The sequence below is a fragment of the Gopherus evgoodei genome, chromosome 1 (assembly GCF_007399415.2).
Source record: "Gopherus evgoodei ecotype Sinaloan lineage chromosome 1, rGopEvg1_v1.p, whole genome shotgun sequence".
In the NCBI taxonomy this organism is placed as follows: domain Eukaryota; kingdom Metazoa; phylum Chordata; order Testudines; family Testudinidae; genus Gopherus; species Gopherus evgoodei.
In genome coordinates this window covers 106,389,711-106,408,327 of record NC_044322.1, presented here as the reverse complement: position 1 = coordinate 106,408,327, position 18,617 = coordinate 106,389,711, and the positions used below count along the sequence as shown (strand labels likewise).

At 46.0% G+C, this 18,617-nt stretch overlaps 1 protein-coding gene across 3 annotated transcripts in view; it reads right to left on the bottom strand.

The window, feature by feature from the left end:
* MYO16 (myosin XVI) overlaps positions 1-18,617 on the bottom strand; it is a 623,763-nt gene that overhangs the window by 19,688 nt on the left and 585,458 nt on the right. For all 3 annotated transcript variants that reach the window (XM_030568459.1, XM_030568449.1, XM_030568467.1), the window contains exons 33-34: positions 18,356-18,514; positions 12,245-12,336 (exon numbers count right to left, since the gene is read on the bottom strand). In XM_030568459.1, coding sequence (XP_030424319.1) covers positions 12,245-12,336; positions 18,356-18,514 — 251 coding nt within the window. The remainder of the gene's footprint in view (positions 1-12,244; positions 12,337-18,355; positions 18,515-18,617) is intronic.

The window sequence follows — 18,617 nt, the reverse complement described above, 5'->3', positions numbered from 1 at the left end:
CGCTATGGTGGAGCACCCAAACTTTGTGGCACATTTCTAGGAGCCTCTGTGTTATGAGAGAATTGGATTTGACATAACTCGCAGCCAATCTGGCCTTGGCTTAGGCAGATGGAACAACGGCAGCTGCCATGTGTTACTAACAAGGACAGATTCATGAGAAGGAGGTGGGGCGGGGGGATGTGAATAGCTGAGCTTGAGTCTGGGTGCCTGTGTTTGTAAGTTTCTTGCTCAAAACTGCTTTGCCAATAAGTAGAAATTAAGAGTTCTTTGTTGTTGCTAGGGAAACCCAAACCTATTAAAAGTTATTATGAGTGCTTTGTTTCGAGTTACCTATAAAAGAATTTAGTGAGTATGTGCACTTAGGAGAAGTTCAAGAGGATTTCTATGAGCTAGGAGACTGACACCTAACTCCCCAGTGGTTAGGAGAAAGGCTGGCCACTGAACTGTGCTGCTGAATCGCTAGATACCGCCTCAGACCTTGGGTACCTATATCTATCTGGGGTGATTCTAGACTACTGCTAGGTTTTGACGTGTGCTTTAGACTCAATAAAAAGGGATTTTTGGGTGGAAGCAATCATTTATCAGATGGAGGTGCTGTGTCCCCCACTGATTTATTTCCTGACACTGCCTGGAAAACAGGGACTAGTTACCATAGCTTTGGGTTCATATAACCCTGGGTAACAACTGGGTTGAGATCTAATTTGCATAGTAAGTCATGTTATAAACATATGCATACTAGGTATATTATAAAATTCTTTTATATCCCATTTGTCTTTCAGGGAAGTATACTAAAAATACAAAGGCAAGACATACTGACCTTAGAATTATATGAAATATCTTGCTGATTCCATTTCTTTGTCCCTCTCTGTCCTTCAGTCTCCTTATTTTCTCATTTATCCCTATACTCTTTCCCTTTTCTGTCATCCTAAACTCCTCTTTGTTTTCTCTCCCTGATCTCTTTTTTCTTATTCTTGCTCTGTCTCTCTTCCTCCTTTTCTTCTTTCCTAATCTTCTTATCCATATCCCCACATCTCTTTTTTGCCTTCCTTCTCAGTCTGTTTGCCATCTTGTTTGAGTCATCCTTTGTTTGGTTCCCAGCTTATCCCCACTGTTATTTCCCCATTTCTTTTGCCCTGCCCTTCACTTTCCATCTGTTCTTTATCTCCAAGTTGTCCCTCTCATCTACTTTACAGACTGTCCATGCTGCTTTTTGATGCCCACATAAGGTCATGGAAACTGCTCTTTCCTCTCCACCATGTCTCTTTCTCTTCATCTCCCAAGCCACAGACCAGAGTAGAAAATGATAATAACAACTGTGTTAAAAATACAGACAAACAATTCACAATTATATAGGGAAAAAAATCAGAAAGGCCAGACCACCTTCATTTAATGTAGAGTGCCCGGTAGTTCTTGGCAAAACTTTTTGGATGAAACTTCTTTTTTTTTGGCAGAAAAATGCAGATCCAGGTTGACTGAAACATTTTGTGACTTCATGTTGATTTTGACTAATTGTTTTGAATGAAATGAAAAACATTCAGAAATGTTAAAATGAACCATTTCAACATTATCAAAACTAAATATTTTGGTTTTTTGAGCTAGATTCACAGGGGAACTTAGGCACCATTCACAGACAGGAGGTAGCAGTGGACTCCTTATATCCAAAAGCCCAGCCAACATCCTATGGGGAGATCTCCTGTTGAAGCTCTCCCATTCTGAGTGTTTGTTTCTTAGATTCCCTGTGCTTAATAATAACATTTAAATAACTATGCTTTGGGACCAGTTCCTGGAATGTGACTAAACTGAAAAGAATGCATAAATCTCACCTTTGCATTCCCCTGATCATGCTGCTGCTCTGTGCAGGGCCGGTCCTCCATATTATGTTATTGCAGAGGCAGCAACATTTCCCATCTAAATAAGGCCATAAGATAACTGAGAAGAGGAGGCATCTTTTGGCTTTCTCCTCCATTTTGAAGAGCTTCTTAGCCCCTTACCTAGGTGCCTAGAGTACAATGGGAGTTGTATACTGTGCAGCTAAGCACCACTGAAAGGCCCAGTGGTCTACCAAGAATTCATTTGAAAAGGAGAATAGGTTAAGATAAAGAAATTTTAGGTTAAGTCTGAGAAAAAGACGGTTACTCACCTTTGTAACTGTTGTTCTTCGAGATGTGTTGCTCACATCCATTCCAGTTAGGTGTGCGCGCCGCGCGTGCACGTTCGTCGGAAACTTTTTACCCTAGCAACTCCAGTGGGCCGGCAGGTCGCCCCCTGGAGTGGCGCCGCCATGGCGCCCAATATATATCCCTGCCGGCCCGCCCGCTCCTCAGTTCCTTCTTGCCGGCTACTCCGACAGTGGGGAAGGAGGGCGGGTGTGGAATGGATGTGAGCAACACATCTCGAAGAACAACAGTTACAAAGGTGAGTAACCGTCTTTTCTTCTTCGAGTGATTGCTCACATCCATTCCAGTTAGGTGACTCCCAAGCCATACCTAGGCGGTGGGGTCGGAGTGAGAAGTCGCGGCATGGAGCACTGCAGTTCCGAAGGCCGCATCCTCTCTCGACTGCTGTACCAGGGCGTAGTGGGAAGCAAAGGTGTGGACCGATGACCAGGTCGCTGCCCGACAGATTTCCTGGATGGGCACACGGGCAAGGAAAGCCAGCGACGACGCCTGCGCCCTGGTAGAATGCGCAGTCACACGGCCCGTAGGGACATGGGCCAAGTCATAACAGGTCCTGATACAGGACGTAACCCACGAGGATAACCTCTGGGAGGAGATAGGAAGCCCTTTCATATGGCCCGCTACCGCCACGAAAAGCTGGGGGGATTTGCGGAAGGGTTTGGTCCTCTCTATGTAGAACGCGAGAGCTCTACGGACATCCAGTGAGTGGAGCTGCTGCTCCCTGCCTGAGGAGTGAGGTTTTGGGAAAAAAACCGGGAGGAAAATCTCTTGGCTGACGTGGAAGGCTGAGACCACCTTGGGTAGAAAGGCAGGGTGCGGTCTAAGCTGCACCTTGTCTTTGTGGAAGACCGTGTATGGGGGGTCTACCACAAGGGCTCGGAGTTCCGACACCCGTCTAGCTGAGGTGATAGCTACTAGAAAGGCAGCCTTCCAAGAGAGGTAAAGCAGGGAGCAAGTAGCTAACGGCTCAAAGGGGGGCCCCATGAGCCGGGACAACACCAGGTTAAGATCCCAGGTTGGAGCAGGGGGACAGACGTTAGGGAATAACCGTTCCAGCCCTTTAAGGAATCTCGACACCGTCGGGTGAGAAAAAACGGAGCGACCGTCCGCACCCGGGTGAAAGGTGGAGATAGCTGCTAGATGGACTCGCAACGACGATAAGGCCAGACCTTGCTCTTTGAGGGACCAAACATAGTCTAAGATTTCGGTTACCGAAACTTCCATAGGGCGGAGATTTCTCTCTACGCACCAACAGGAGAAGCGTTTCCATTTCGCCGAATACGTGGCTCTTGTGGACGGTTTCCTGCTGCTCAAGAGCACCTCTCTCACGGGCGTGGAGCAGCGCAGCTCGGAACCAGTTAGCCACGCAGGAGCCACGCCGCTAGGTGCAGCGACTGCAGGTCTGGGTGACAGAGAGACCCGTGGTCCTGGGTAATCAGGTCCGGATGAAGGGGCAGGGGAACTGGGTCGGCTACGGCCAAGTCCAGCAGCATGGTGTACCAGTGCTGTCTGGGCCATGCCGGGGCCACCATGATCACACGAGCCCTGTCTCTGCGCACCTTCAGGAGGACCTTGTGAACCAGAGGGAACGGAGGAAACGCATAGTACAGGTGGGTCGACCACTGGATGAGGAAGGCATCCGCTATCGACCCCGGCTCCCTGCCCTGAAAGGAGCAGAACGCTTGGCACTTCCTGTTCCCCTTGGACGCAAAGAGGTCCACCCGGGGATAACCCCACCTCCGGAAAATGGAGAGAGCGACGTCCGGGCGAAGGGACCACTCGTGTGACAGGAAGGATCTGCTCAATCGATCCGCCAGCGTGTTCCGTACTCCGGGAAGGAAGGAAGCCCTGAGGTGAATGGAGTGGGCTAAGCAAAAGTCCCAGAGTCGTATCGCCTCGAGGCACAGGGAGGAGGACCTGGTGCCGCCCTGCTTGTTGATATAATACATGGTCGTCGTGTTGTCCGTGAACACGGCTACACAACGACCCTGAAGCTGATGACAAAACGTTTGGCAAGCAAGGCGGACCGCTCTCAACTCCCTTATGTTGATGTGTAGCCCCACCTCCTCCTGAGACCACAGGCCCTGCGTCCGCAGGGTCCCTAGGTGGGCCCCCCAGCCTAGATCTGAAGCATCCGTTGTCAGGGATACCGAGGGCTGAGACGGGTGAAAGGGAAGACCCGCACACAATACGGACTGGTCCAACCACCAGCCGAGGGAATCTAAGACCTTCTGGGGGATTGTGAGTAACATGTCTAACGGTTGCCTTGCCGGCCTGTAATGACTGATAAGCCACAGCTGGAGAGGCCTCATGCGGAGCCGAGCGTAGTCGGTCACAAAGGTGCACGCCGCCATGTGGCCTAACAGGGTTAGACATGTCCTCACTGACGTCAACGGGGCTGACCGCAAGCGTTGAACGATCGCCGCCATGGTCTGGAACCGCTGCAGAGGCAGCGAGGCCCTGCCCACAGTGGCGTCCAGGACGGCCCCGATAAATTCCACCTTCTGAGTGGGCCTCAGGGTGGACTTGTCTGTGTTTATCAACAGGCCCAGACTCGCAAACATGCCGGTGATCACGCGGACATGGCTGGTCACCTGCTGTTCCGACGTGCCCCGAATCAACCAATCGTCCAGATAAGGGAACACGTGGACACGGTTGCGCCGAAGATGCGCCACGACAACTGCCATGCATTTTGTAAACACCCTCGGGGCCGTGGACAGGCCGAACGGGAGGACTGCAAATTGATAATGAAGAGCCCCCACAACGAAGCGGAGAAAGCGTCTGTGGCGCGGCCAAATGGCAATGTGGAAATACGCGTCCTGCATGTCGAGGGCGGCGTACCAGTCTCCCGGATCCAGGGATGGAATAATGGTCCCCAGGGATACCATGCGGAACTTCAACTTCACGAGGTATTTGTTGAGCTCTCGCAGGTCGAGGATAGGCCTGAGGCCCCCCTTGGCCTTGGGGATCAGAAAGTAGCGGGAATAAAACCCCTTGCCTTTCTCGTTTTCCGGAACCGCCTCTATAGCTCCTTTGCTGAGGAGCGTCTGCACCTCCTGCCGAAGGAATTGCTCGTGAGAGGGGTCCCTGAAGAGGGACGAGGAAGGAGGGCGGGAAGGAGGAAACGAAACAAACTGCAGGCGGTATCCCGTCTGCACCACGCTTAAGACCCAGCGGTCCGATGTTATTTGGGACCACGCCGGGAGGAAAAACGAAAGGCGGTTGGAAAACGGGGGGGAAGGATCCATAGGGGAAACTGTTACTGCGCCCTCGAGCGCACCTTCAAAATGAAGGCTTAGGACCAGGCGGGGGTTTTGAGGAGCCTTGGTTCTGCCCCCCTTGGTTCCCCGACTGCCTGCGCCTCCCGTTCCTGCCGCGGCGCCTGTAAAGGTCCTGCCGCTGGCGGAACTGGGAAAACGGCCTGCGTTGTTGTTGTTGTTGTTGTTGCGGCCGGAAGGGTCTACGCTGCGTCACGGGAGTGTGCATCCCGAGGGACCGCATAACGACTCGGTTATCTTTCAGACTCTTGAGTCTGGGGTCTGTTTTGTCAGAAAATAGGCCCTGGCCTTCGAAAGGAAGGTCCTGTATAGTATGCTGGAGCTCCGGCGGAAGGCCGGAAACCTGCAGCCAGGAGATGCGACGCATCGTAACACCTGACGCAAGGGTACGGGCAGCCGAGTCCGCAGCGTCCAAGGAGGCTTGCAAGGCCGTGCGTGCGACCTTCTTGCCTTCGTCCAAGATGGCCGTAAACTCTTGGCGAGCATCCTGTGGCAGCAGCTCCTTAAATTTGTCCACTGCCACCCAGGAATCAAAGGCATATCTGCTCAGCAGGGCCTGCTGGTTGGAGACCCTGAGCTGCAGCGCCCCAGCCGAATACACCTTACGGCCAAGGAGGTCCATCCGCCTGGCCTCTCTTGATTTGGGGGCCGGAGCCTCCTGGCCATGACGCTCCCTATCGTTCACCGATTGAACCACCAGTGAACACGGGGTCGGGTGTACATGGAGATATTCGTATCCCCTGGAAGGGGCCATGTACTTCCTCTCGACGCCTTTTGCTGTCGGAGGGATGGAGGCCGGAGACTGCCAGATGGTGTTGGCGTTGGCCTGGATGGTTCGTATAAAGGGCAGGGCGACCCTGGTGGGAGCATCAGAGGAGATGATGGTTACAATTGGATCCTCTATCTCCGAGACCTCCTCCGCCTGCAGACTCAGATTTTGAGCCAATCGCCTGAGGAGGTCTTGGTGCGCCCTGAGATCCAGCGGGGGGGGACTGTTGGAGGAGGTACCCGCCACCGCCTCATCCGGGGAGGAGGATGATGAGACCCCCGGCACGAGAGTGTCTAACTGAGGGTCTTCCTCAGCCCTCGCCTCTGCCTCCGGAGCCACAGCGGAGTCCTGCTGCTTGGACCCTTCCTCCCCTTCCGGGGAGGGAGGGGGGCGAGACAACGAGGCTTCCGGGGCCCTACGTTCCGCAGTCGCCGGCCTAGGAGGGAGCTGCTGGGGGCCCTGGGCCTGATGGTACGCCCAGGGTGTCCAGAATCCCCACTGTTGTGGGCCTTGGTCCTGCAGCGGCGGATCACCAAACAGCGCCGCCTGCCGGTCGGTGCCCAGCGCATAGCCGCTGTCCGTCTGGGAGGATACGGACGGCTGTCTCGAGGGCCACGGTGGGGCCGACCCTGGATGGTACGGGTCTGCGCGGGCCGGCACGGAGGATCGTTGCGGTGCCGGGGACCGGTACCGGGAGTCATACCGGTGCCGGGATCGGGACCGGGACCGGGATCTGTCACGGTGCCGTGATCCTGATCGGTGCCGTGATCCTGATCGGTGCCGGGCGCCGCTTCGGTGCCGGGCGCCGCTTCGGTGCCGGGACCTGCTACCAGCTCGGTGCCGGGAGGTCGACCGGGACCTGCCACCAGCTCGGTGCCGGGAGGTCGAGCGAGACCGGGACCGGGACCTGCCACCAGCTCGGTGCCGGGAGGTCGACCGGTGCGGCGAGTAGCGTCGGGACCTGCTCCTGGAGTCGCGGTGCCGGTGTCGACTGGAGCCTGACCGCGACCTTCTCGATGCCGACCGGTGCCGCGAGTGCGACCGGTACCGCTGAGGGGAGCGGTGCCGGGACTGCGAGCGGCGTCGGGATCTGGAGCGCCCAAGACGTCGGGACCTGGATCGGGAACGACTGTCTCTGGGCGGTGCCGACATCATGGGCTTGCCTCTGGACACGACCCGCACCGGAGGTACCGGGGGTGGCAGCCGAGTAGGCTCAGTCAGGGCAATAAGGTCCCGAGCCAAGGCGAAGGTCTCCGGTGTGGACGGGACCACTATCTCAACCCCAGATCTCATGGGGGAGCTCGGCGGCACCGGACTCAACGGACCCGCCGGGCCCGGAGTCAACGGTGCTGACGGTGCCGGCGGCGCCGCGGCCGATGTCGAGGCCGGGCGCTCTAGCCGGGTCTGCCTGGCCGGAGTATTAGACTTCGACGGCCTTGGCTCTGGCTCCAGTGCCGGAGAGGGTCGGTGCCGAGGAGTCTTCTCGGTGCCGGAGCGATCCGGTGCCGGTGCCGATACCACGGCCTGCGAAGCCGTCGGGTCAAGTGCCGCCTCCATTAGGAGAGTTCGGAGCCTTTGATCCCTCTCCTTCTTTGTCCTCGGCTTAAAGGCCTTACAGATGCGGCACTTGTCGGATCTGTGCGATTCCCCGAGGCACTTCAGGCACGCTTCGTGGGGATCGCTGGTAGGCATGGGCTTCTTGCAGGCCGCACACTGCTTGAAGCCCGGCGAACCAGGCATGAGCCCGGTGCCGGGTGCCGGGAAGGGCTAAGCCCCCGGCGATAGAAGTACTTTACAACTAATTAACTTAACTATCAACTTAACAAACTAATTAACAACTATAATGAAACTAGAGATAACGATAGATAACGATAGATAACTAGGAGAGCTAGGGACGTGGAGGACAGCTATGCCGCGCTCCACAGTTCCAACGACCGACACGGCGGTAAGAAGGAACTGAGGAGCGGGCGGGCCGGCAGGGATATATATTGGGCGCCATGGCGGCGCCACTCCAGGGGGCGACCTGCCGGCCCACTGGAGTTGCTAGGGTAAAAAGTTTCCGACGAACGTGCACGCGCGGCGCGCACACCTAACTGGAATGGATGTGAGCAATCACTCGAAGAAGAAGGAAGAGATTCCAATGCTCTGTCTCAGAACAGCAGAGTCTGGAGTTGCATGTTGAAGCTGCCAAGAGGCAGAACAAATTAGGGTTTTTCCCAGAAGGAAATTAGGGTTTTACCTAGAAGGGAGAGGCAGATCTCCCTTCTGCGACTGATAGATCTGGTCCTGCCTTCTGAAGAGCTTGAGCACAGGAAAATTTTTGTTGGAATGACAGACTTGGATATAATGAAAAAATAATTTCCTTCAAGAGTAGCTTTACTGTACAGCTCTAGTTTACATTTTGAAGGTGTATCTTTGCAACAGAATGGGCTAGAAAGCTTTTCTATTAAATAAAAGCTTAGAATAAATGGAATCTGGAATCCCCAATTAGTGAAAAAATCTTCATGCTTGTGCATTAACATATATTTTTTAAAAAGGACATAGTATCTGAGTAGATTCACCCATGTGGAACACTTTCTCACCAGTCTGTTACTGGCCTCTCCTTTGGATCACTGATCCTCAGATCTATGACACCCAATCCAGCCTGCCATATTGTTTAGGGACGCAAGAAGCAGAGCCAGCTCAACGCACCAGCCTCCCAAGCATGTGCTTGGGGCGGCACTTCTCCAGGGGTGGCCTTTCAGCCCTTTGGGGTGGCACCTTTGCTTCAGCGGCAGCATGACAGCTTTTATCTTTTTGCTTCGGTGGCAACACTCTAGCCGTTTTTTTCTTTTCTTTTCTTTCTTTTTTTTTTTGGCTCGGGATGGCCAAAAACCAAGAGCCGGCCCTGGTAAGAAGGATGATTAATGCTACATCACCACGCCCAGTGCAAAGTCATGAGTCATTTGTTTTTATCAGGCATCCACTTGCTATGTATATATTCTACTGAACCTGGAAACTTATGACCATGCAGTAACAGAATTGTAAAAGGGCAGTAAAGGGTTAATTAGTGCTGGCTGAAAAAAGGTAAGTATGTTTTGTGAGTTTTTTTTTCTTTAAGAAACATTTTTCATTTCTTTTGAAGAAAATTTTTTTTGATAAAACATTTTGAAATAAAATTTCACTTTGAAATTCATTTCCTATTGGTGGGAAAAATTCCACTCCTATTTTTAATTTTACTCTCTCTTTTCCAGTGAGAGAGAGAGTGGGATTTTTCTGACAATTCTTAAATGTGAAATGGCCTGTCAACATTTTTCATTTTACATTTTTGACAAAATCCAAAATATTTGGATGAAAATGAAATTATTGTCAAAATCCTATTGTTCAGTTAAAACAGTTTTTGTCAAAAATTGTCAACCAGCACTAGGGATAATCATCTGAGTAACTGATTTTAATTCTATGGGACATTTGGTGCTAATTCTGAAATATATGAAAACTTCATTATTGTTTAAAATTAAAAGCCACTGGTGCTATACATGTTATGCTCCTGTAAATGGACTGAAATTTGCTCTTTAATGCGTGTATGTGTGTGTTTTTGTTGCTTTGGGTGTAGAATGTACCATGAGCCCCATTACCATAATTTCATCTGTGATATATCAGAGTCATGAGATTGTGTGGCATAAGTGAAATTAACTTTCTCACCTCTATAAGCAATTCTCAGTAAGATATAATAAAAGCGTAAGTATAAAAAGACCCCACAGGCTAATGAACCAGTTTCCTTTAGTTGAAATGACAGAGCATCTGCCAAGGAATCCAAAGACTCCGTTTCAGTCCTATGTGTGCCTCTTCCTATATAGCAATTAGGATCTTTAAAGATCTGTGCAACAATCTTTGTCTGATTACATGTCTGTAAAAGAACTGCTGCTAAGTGATAAACTGAGGCTAATGAAGTGAAGCATGGTAAAATGATTTAACCTAGGCTCTCATATTTCTCCTGTCACGACGAGTATGATAAGAAATGCCAATTATAAAAAATAAATCATTGTCAAATACATTTCATAGCATACTCATAATGAGGAATGCTTTTCACTATGTGGATTTTCACATCTCTCTGCTGAAAAAAAATGAACACAGATTTCTTTCAGGCGTTTTTTTCTTGGTAGCTGCGACATTTTGAGATGCGTGCATTCATTAGAACAGATTGTATTGGAAAAGCATAAAATGCAAGCCCACTGTCTGTGGTAGAGGTAAGATATCTTCTTCTTACTGAAGTTGTATTTAAGATTGCGCTTGTAGGTATGAGTTTTGAGAACATGAAATTAAATTTATTTTGGAGACAAGACTTCTGTGAGTATGTTCATGTTTATGATATTTGGGTGGCAAGGCAACTGTCTTTGGTGTGGATGTAAGCATTGCTTTAACTGGTGAGTTCCTTGATTTTTAGTGTTTTTGTTTACAGGAAGTGCAAAGGATCTGTGGGCCTGAGAAGCTGCGGCTCTCAAGAGGTGCTTCTAAAGCCAAAGTGACGTTGGCTGAATTTGTGAGGGTGTGAGTTTGAGTAGTGTCTGAAGTGTGGAAGGGGGAGGGTAGAAAGAAAGTGCTGTCAGAGGAATAAAGTGCTGAGCAGCCAGTCGGTGAGGGAAAGGTTCCAGTCAGGTGTTGTGGGAGGAGCTGTGTAGCCCCCAAAGACAGCCTGCTGGGAGGCTTTTCCCTGCAGTGGCTTGGGGTCTGGGGAAGGGAGGTGCAGCAGAGCTGCACCTGGCCCGGGGCACCTCCAGGTCGGCGGGGGGGGGTGAGAGAGGAATCGGGGCTTCGGCTAGCCCAAAACTCTTCTGGCCAAGGGCAGCGTCGGAGGGAGGGTGCTTGGGCCTCTGGCCAGTGTGGGGCTCCTTTGGGCAGGTGAGGATTTGTGGCCTTGGCTGCAGGGGAGGGGTAGGTGGCCTCAGGGCTCCAGCTGGGGGCAGGGGGGAAGAGGCAGAGCTGGGGGCTAGCCTCCCTTAAGGAGAGCTTTACCGGCCACCCATGCTGGGCCTGGATTTCATCTTTGTTGTTTTGGATTGCCAAAAATAAATAAAAAAAAAACCTAACAATAAGAATCTTATACATTTCGACAAAGCACATCCCTTACCTTCTAGTACAACATTTTGAAACTTGCGTCATCTAATTAGATCTTACTAATGAGGAAATTCCTCTCTGCTCTAACATATTTCCCCCTTGGACTTCATTTGGCAGTTGCAGCAAGATTTTTAGTCTCAAATAAAACATGGCTCACAACTCTATTTTTTTTAAGACAGGATGAAACATATGAGGATTACAAATGGAAAATATTAATTATATCTGTTAAATAAAGTAAAAATAATGGCTGGAAGGCCTAATGCCTGAATAGAATTGAATAACTGGAATGCAAAGTGTTTCAGGTTTTATATAAAATACTGAAGAAAATAGATTACTCCAAGGTCTCCATTCCTCCCCTACACTTGTTTTACTTAATGTACTCCAGAGTTAATTTTAAGTTGGTAATACTTTATATTAAGTTCCATTAATTCGACACAAATTTCAAAGTAACTAAGATGCAATATTTATACTCCTTTTGTACCTAATGATATTTTCAGTGACTTCAATACTTTTGCATGAAGAGACCTATATAATTATTCATTTCTTCTAATGAAGCTGATTAAAATTCAGGTCTTTCTGGCGCGACTGTGAACATTTTGGGAGAGATTAGTGTCCTCTTTCCCCCAGGTTGCTGAGTCAGATTGCCTTCCTGAAAATTTATGCCCTTACAAACCAGCAATATAAAGAGATATAAACTTTGAATTGTGGCATTAGAATCCTCCAGAAAGATCATCTCCACAATGAAAAAACTTGAAAAGTACACTCATAATTGTATTTGGCTTAACATAAAGAGAATTATTTAAGGGAAACCTGTATGTTTCAAAGCCAACACAAACATGTGAATAGGGAATGATTTCAGTATGCAGTCTCTGTGAGCATTCTTATTCATTTCAGCAATGTATATTAGAGCATCTCTAAATATTTACCTGACTAGTGTGGCTCTCCCTGTGCCTTTGATTTGATGAGCTTGCTGTAGTGCTGGCTGACAGTCTTGAATATTCATTTTCCTCTGGTAAACCTAAAGCAAAATAATACTAATTTATAGCCTGACATTTATATAGTGCCAGACTTTCAGCCAGAGATTGAAAATGCTTGACATTTTTTCTAAATGAGTATAGAAGACATAAATATGATGACATATTACTATACCCAGGCTTACTGAAACTTTCCAAGAGATAAATTATTGTTATTACTTATCAGCTACTGTTGGTGTATGTGCAACTTTACAGAGAGAACAATGATTCTGGAAAAGCTTACATTATAGATTATGCTGCTTTTACACCAGCCGGGGATTCTCCCTGTCTCAGAGGAATCCCTGGTTCCCTTTCAGAACAATTTTCCATCCCCTTTGTGCCACTGGAACAGTGCAAAGAGGACAGAGCAAAGGGCCAAGACCTGACTCAAAATGAATTTCCCAAGCTCATGTAAGAAGTCTGTGGAAGAGCTGTGCTTAGTACCTTGATCTCCTGAGCCCCGATCCAGTGTCTTCACCATAAGAACATCCTTTCCTTCAGAATCAAGCTCTAAATGCTGTTTGTACACTGCACTCTTTGCAAATTTTTGTGTATTGTACATAAAATGCATGAAATCTTTAGAGAAATAATCAGAGGTCCAAAATGTAATAAAGAATAAACTAAAATGAGAACTTGTAATGCATTGAGTCTTTTGCTTGTTTAAATGGCCCAGGAACCGTACTATCCTGCAAACTTCTACCTCTCCAATCATCAGAGGTGATTTTTTTAAACAGATGAAAAACAACTGTTTTATATGTTGATATTAATTTTTGTGAAACATAGGTAATTGATAAATTATCAGATTTTTAAAAAAAATTAGCTAATATTCTACACTCTATGTTGATATCACACCAGTTCTATACTGATGCCTCTTCAGTGATTTAAGGGGAGTTATTCCTGATTTAACTCAGTTCATATGATTAAAGAATCATCCACATTCTTTTAATGTATAATGCTATTTTGTGTGGGCGCTGTAAGAAATAATGTGAAATACTGGTGTGATTCAAGAACATCAACAAAATAAACTACAAATATTTTCTTAGCCACTACTGTTGCTTTTTTTATAAAAAAAATAATATTCTGGTATATCCTTCCACATTAGGACACTGTTAAAGGATAGCCTTGATCTAAGTCCCAGGCATCAGTGATTCATCTGTTTATTTCTACGTAAGGTACTTAGATAAGATGTCTTATCAAATAAGCACAGTTTCCATGTACACTGAAGTTCAAAGAAGTACGTCAGCATGGACATGGAAAGCAGAGAGCTGGTGGAGTTTGGAAAGATAAATGGAGTTGTAGATTACATTCTGAAAGGTTTCCTTTACATACACTTGGGTAAATATTAGGACACCACAGCTGTGCACTGAATAAGACCTTTGCTTAATTCATCACAAAGTTGGAAATATCAGTTTAGCAGGGGCACAACCATTAGAACAAAAGTTACTTAAACCAGAGGATCAGGTTTGAGCACAAATCATGGTCTCTGGGTTGGGTTTTGTTGAGGAGCTTCTGGTTTCACCCAAATTAACACCAGTTTAACAAAAGCATCCAGCTTTGTTTCCTTCCAAACACTTTGACAGGCACTAAATTCAAAAATATGAAACCCAGAAGTATAACCTATACAGGTTGGCTCCTATATTTCCTGAGACTTCCTTGCCCTAGTTTTCTGGTTAGTATAGCTCTCTTTTCTCTCTCTACACAGCCTTCTTCTATGCTAGGGTTTCTCAACCAAGGGAAAGCGGGGGACACATCAAACTTTCTAGGGCAGTGCAGTGAGCCTTCCCACTCATTCACAAGATCACAATGCCACTGATTCAAATTTGGCCCAGTCACCTCTCCTTCTTAATGGAGGAGTGCCTCAGTCAAATTTCAGCCAGTGGTGTTACGAGCTGGTATGCACAGTTGCAATGCTCATTAGCACTCTTCAATGATGAAACTGAGAAATACTTCCCTGAAAACATTGTGGATATTAAAGTATGTGCTTTTAAAAGGTTTCCTAGCCTGTTCACGGTTAGACAGCAGGATCAAAAGAGTGATTTATTTAAAGTAGAATCCCTTTTATTGGAATCAATGTATTAATGGCCCTGGTTCATCTAGATTACATTGAGAAGTCCCATTTTGGGGAGGGTGTTCCAAGTAAAAAAAAAATGGTTAGGGGAGAGTGTGATTCAAAAAAAGCTAGAGACCCCCTGTCATATGGCATTGATTCTAAAGCCTTGACTCCACTGAAAGGGTTTTTTCTTATAGCAATACTGGTAACCCCCCCGAGTAGAGATGCAGCTTATAGAAGCAAAAAAGTGCTTTTGCTGTTATAGCTTTTACCAGTTCCCTGAATAAAATAAGCTATGCTAGCAAAAAGACGTCTTAGTTGATATAACTGAGTTTACAGTAGGGCTTTTGCTAGCATAGTTATGTCGGTTAGAGATGTGGTTTTTTTCACACTCCTAATCATACAGCTATGTTGCCAAATCCTTTAAGTGTAGAGCAGGCCTAAGTAAGCAACATCTGGAGCTGCCATTGAATCCTGGTTGGAAATTAATACTTGAAATGACAAGGTATTGTTTAGCTTAGGCTATGTCTTCACTGCAGAGTTAACTCGAGTTATCTACACTTGAGTTAACTTCTCTCAAGCTAGCCTACCTCAAGAGTGGCCACACTGCAAAATAACACTTCAACCTGTGATAGCAGAACAGAGTGGTTGTGTCAGCAGCTGATGAACTGTGCTAATTTGAATGCTCACTTACACTGCCTGATGAGTCACCAGCTTGAATTAACATCACCACTACACTTGAGTTAATGTGTTTTGTGTGTGGCTAGGACTTGAATTAGGGGTGACACTTGTGCTATAACTCAAGTTAGCTCTGCAGCAAAGACAAGCCATCAGAGGGGCCTGTTCCTAGGGACAGTGGTGGAGTGGACTGCAACATAGTTTGGGGATTTGTCTTTCAAGTTCACAAAATGACCTGTATGTCCCCATCCAGTATAGTCAGATAATTTCATAGTGGTTATAGTTAATCATTTTTCTTAATTTGTTATTCCCAGATCTCTTCTACCACATTTTAATTAATATTTGGAAGGGATGAACAGTAAATTTCCACGCACTGACAGTCCATCAAGTCCATACACTGGAGTCTATCAAGATCCTGGATATATTAGCCCACTCTTCAGTACTTGAGTGCTTTCTTCTATGAACTCTGCTGTTTTATTGTTAGGATCTGGCACTTTTCAGCTGTAGGCCATAAAGTGCTAGATGGAATTTCTGCTTATTGTTTGTGTATTTTAGAAACACTTATGTGATTCTTCCTGTTAAACTAAGAAGTATGGTAGGTCTGGAGGGTTAGTGCTTTAGGAAATGTCACAGTTCTGTTGTGGCACTCTGCTTTTCCATGCTGTTACTACGAACACTGAAGGAAGACAAACTAAGGAGGAAAAGGATTACAATATATAAAAATGAAAAAGGTCCATTAAAATTCCATACTAATTCAACTTAGCTTCTGAATGTGATACAGCATTCATCTCTTAGGAGGTTGTGCCGGTCAACTTTTTAGCTGCTTAGTAATGGTTTTCTAAAGAATTCATCAGATTATTCCATAAGTAAGATTAAAGTCTTGCAAAATGATTGTTCTTTTGAGTATAATAACTTTAAATTTCTTTTATTATACTACATGCTTCAGAGGAGTGGTACGGTCACCTCACTCTTCATGACAGCAAAGGATAAGATTTTATTTAAGAAATTGCTTCAGTATTTGCTTAAATGAGTAATGTATTACTCTGGATTTCTACTTCTAACTATGGAAATCAGACTGCTGGTACATCTCAGTACTTGGTAGTTTTATCATCTAAATATCATATATTTAATAGTGCATTTCATGCCAAATATTCCACAAAGTTAGCAGAGTTTGATGAGCAGTAAAATAAAAGAGTAAGTCCACACTTTAAAATGGGATAAATCTTATGGGCATGTTCTCAAATGTCATCATTCTCTAAAGATACCCAAGAAAAGACAGATTGTAAAACATTTAAGAAGCTAAGCTGTCATAACTGAAGGACTTTTCTACTTTAAAAAAAAAAATAGATCATCTTTGGAATCATGGATTCCTTTAATCCTTCTTCCAAAGTGCTCCAGAGGTTTTTCAATTTGTTAACTGATGTAACCATCATTACTAGGGCTGGCTGGAAAACAAGAATTTTGTTTTGTAAAAAAAAAAAAAAGGTTTTGGAATTTGGTTTCATTCCAGTATGGAACAAAACTGAGACCTTTCAATTTTTTTCATGAAAAATCAGAAAGAGAGGCCCACCCATTGCACCCTGTAATAGCCAATAACTTGGGCACTCATCACTGATCTAGAGCAGAGATTTAAATATGTGTATCCCCCTCCCAGGTAAGTGTCATAAGCCACGGACTATTTTCTGGTGGGATGGGTCTCTCTCTCATTCTCTCCTGTTGGAGCTGTTCTATACAGGGTGGCTCCAGGCCCCAGCAAGCCAAGTGCGTGCTTGGGGCGGCAAGCCACAGGGGGCGCTCTGCCTTCGGCAGCTTGCCTGCGGAGGGTCCGCTGGTCCCGCGGCTTCCTGCGGCTGGACCAGTGGACCCTCCGCAGGTACGCCGTAGAAGGCAGCCTACCTGCTGAGCTTGGGGTGGCAAAATCCCTACAGCCGCCCCTGGTTCTATCTTGTATATATAAAATCAAGTATTCATTGGACCAGAATGCTAGAGATTGACTCTGTGGATTAGGAGTTAGGGTACTCACATAGGATGTGGGAGACTCATGTCCCTGCTCTAGAGCTTGGACCTTCCACATCTCTCCTGATTAACATTCTGTCAAAACTGATCTGTTTCTGCACAAATTTTCAGTTTCAGCAAATCAGCATTTTTAAGCCAACAAAACAGTTGGCTGGAAAATTCCCAATCTGCTCTAATCATTACACTTTTCTGGTCACACTGTATAGTAAAGTTCTAGTAATAATTTTAAAAGGGTTGATAAATTATTAATAGATGTTATAAGCATGTTACCAGTGTGAGTAGTAGGGTTATTGATGGTTATAACCCATCAATAGAAATTATAAATGGCTACAAGAAAACTCTTGACCTGTTAGATTCTGTAACAACTGATTAGCTATTTACGAGAGAAACTCTTAATCATTTATTAACCCTTTATAAACTCTTCAGGCATGTAAATTTAATATATAAAATGTGACTTCATTTCTTAACTGTCAACAGTAAATATTAGAAAATACTACTAAAACCCTATTAGAAAATACTACTAAAACCCTAGCTAGATAAGAATCTAAAGCCCAGTCCACACATAGATTTTGTACCAGTATAACTATTTTGGCGCAGGGTGTGATTTTTTCCTGAAATATTTATACTGATATAACTTCCACTGTGGATATAGTTATACCGGCACAGATGTGCCCTACAGTGGTATAGTACGTTCCCCTCTCCATATGGGAATGAGCTATACTGGTATAAGCACTTTTATACTGATATAACTGTGTCCACACTAAGGGGGTTGTACTGATTTAACTATCAGGTACAACTTTTGTGTGTAGACAAGTCCTAAATAGATTAAAATCAATGAGTTTTGGGGCAATTAGTGCCTTGGAGGACCTGGCCATCACTGCCTAGGTGCTTGTAAATTTGTATTGTTTCTTCAGCACCACTTACAACCATACGTTACTCAGCTTTCATTAGCAGGAAAACCTGTATCAAGAGAAGAGTATATTTTCCATTTTCAATCCACTTTACATTGATTAGAAGATCAGAAACCTGAATTCTCAGTTGCCCAGCCCACTTATATGAGTTAGTGAGCTAACTACAAATTCCTCAATAAAGGCAATTCTGAGTCATTCACACTCAGTTATTATTGGATTCAGGCTTACCAACTCATAAATACAAAGTTAAGCCAGCTTTTGATTGATATTTTGCAACTCAAAACATTCTAGAGTTTGACTATATCTTAAAAAAAGTCATTTAGAAAACCACTTTAGCAATTTTATGTTAGAATGTTTTTGGATACTTACCATTTGAGACTGAATTTCCATTTTCAGCAGTTACGGAACTGGACAGTGGATTAGACGATTGAGTTCCACGGTTGTTTGCGTTTTTATCTTGGGTTTCTGATCCAGTTTCTGATGCGGTGGGATCTTCCCTGCTTGTCAAGTTCATATTAGTTTCAGGACCTGATATAAATAAACAGCCTGTCAGCTTTTCACTGAACAGTGTATTTTCTCACACACACACACACACACACACACACACACACACACACACACACACACACAC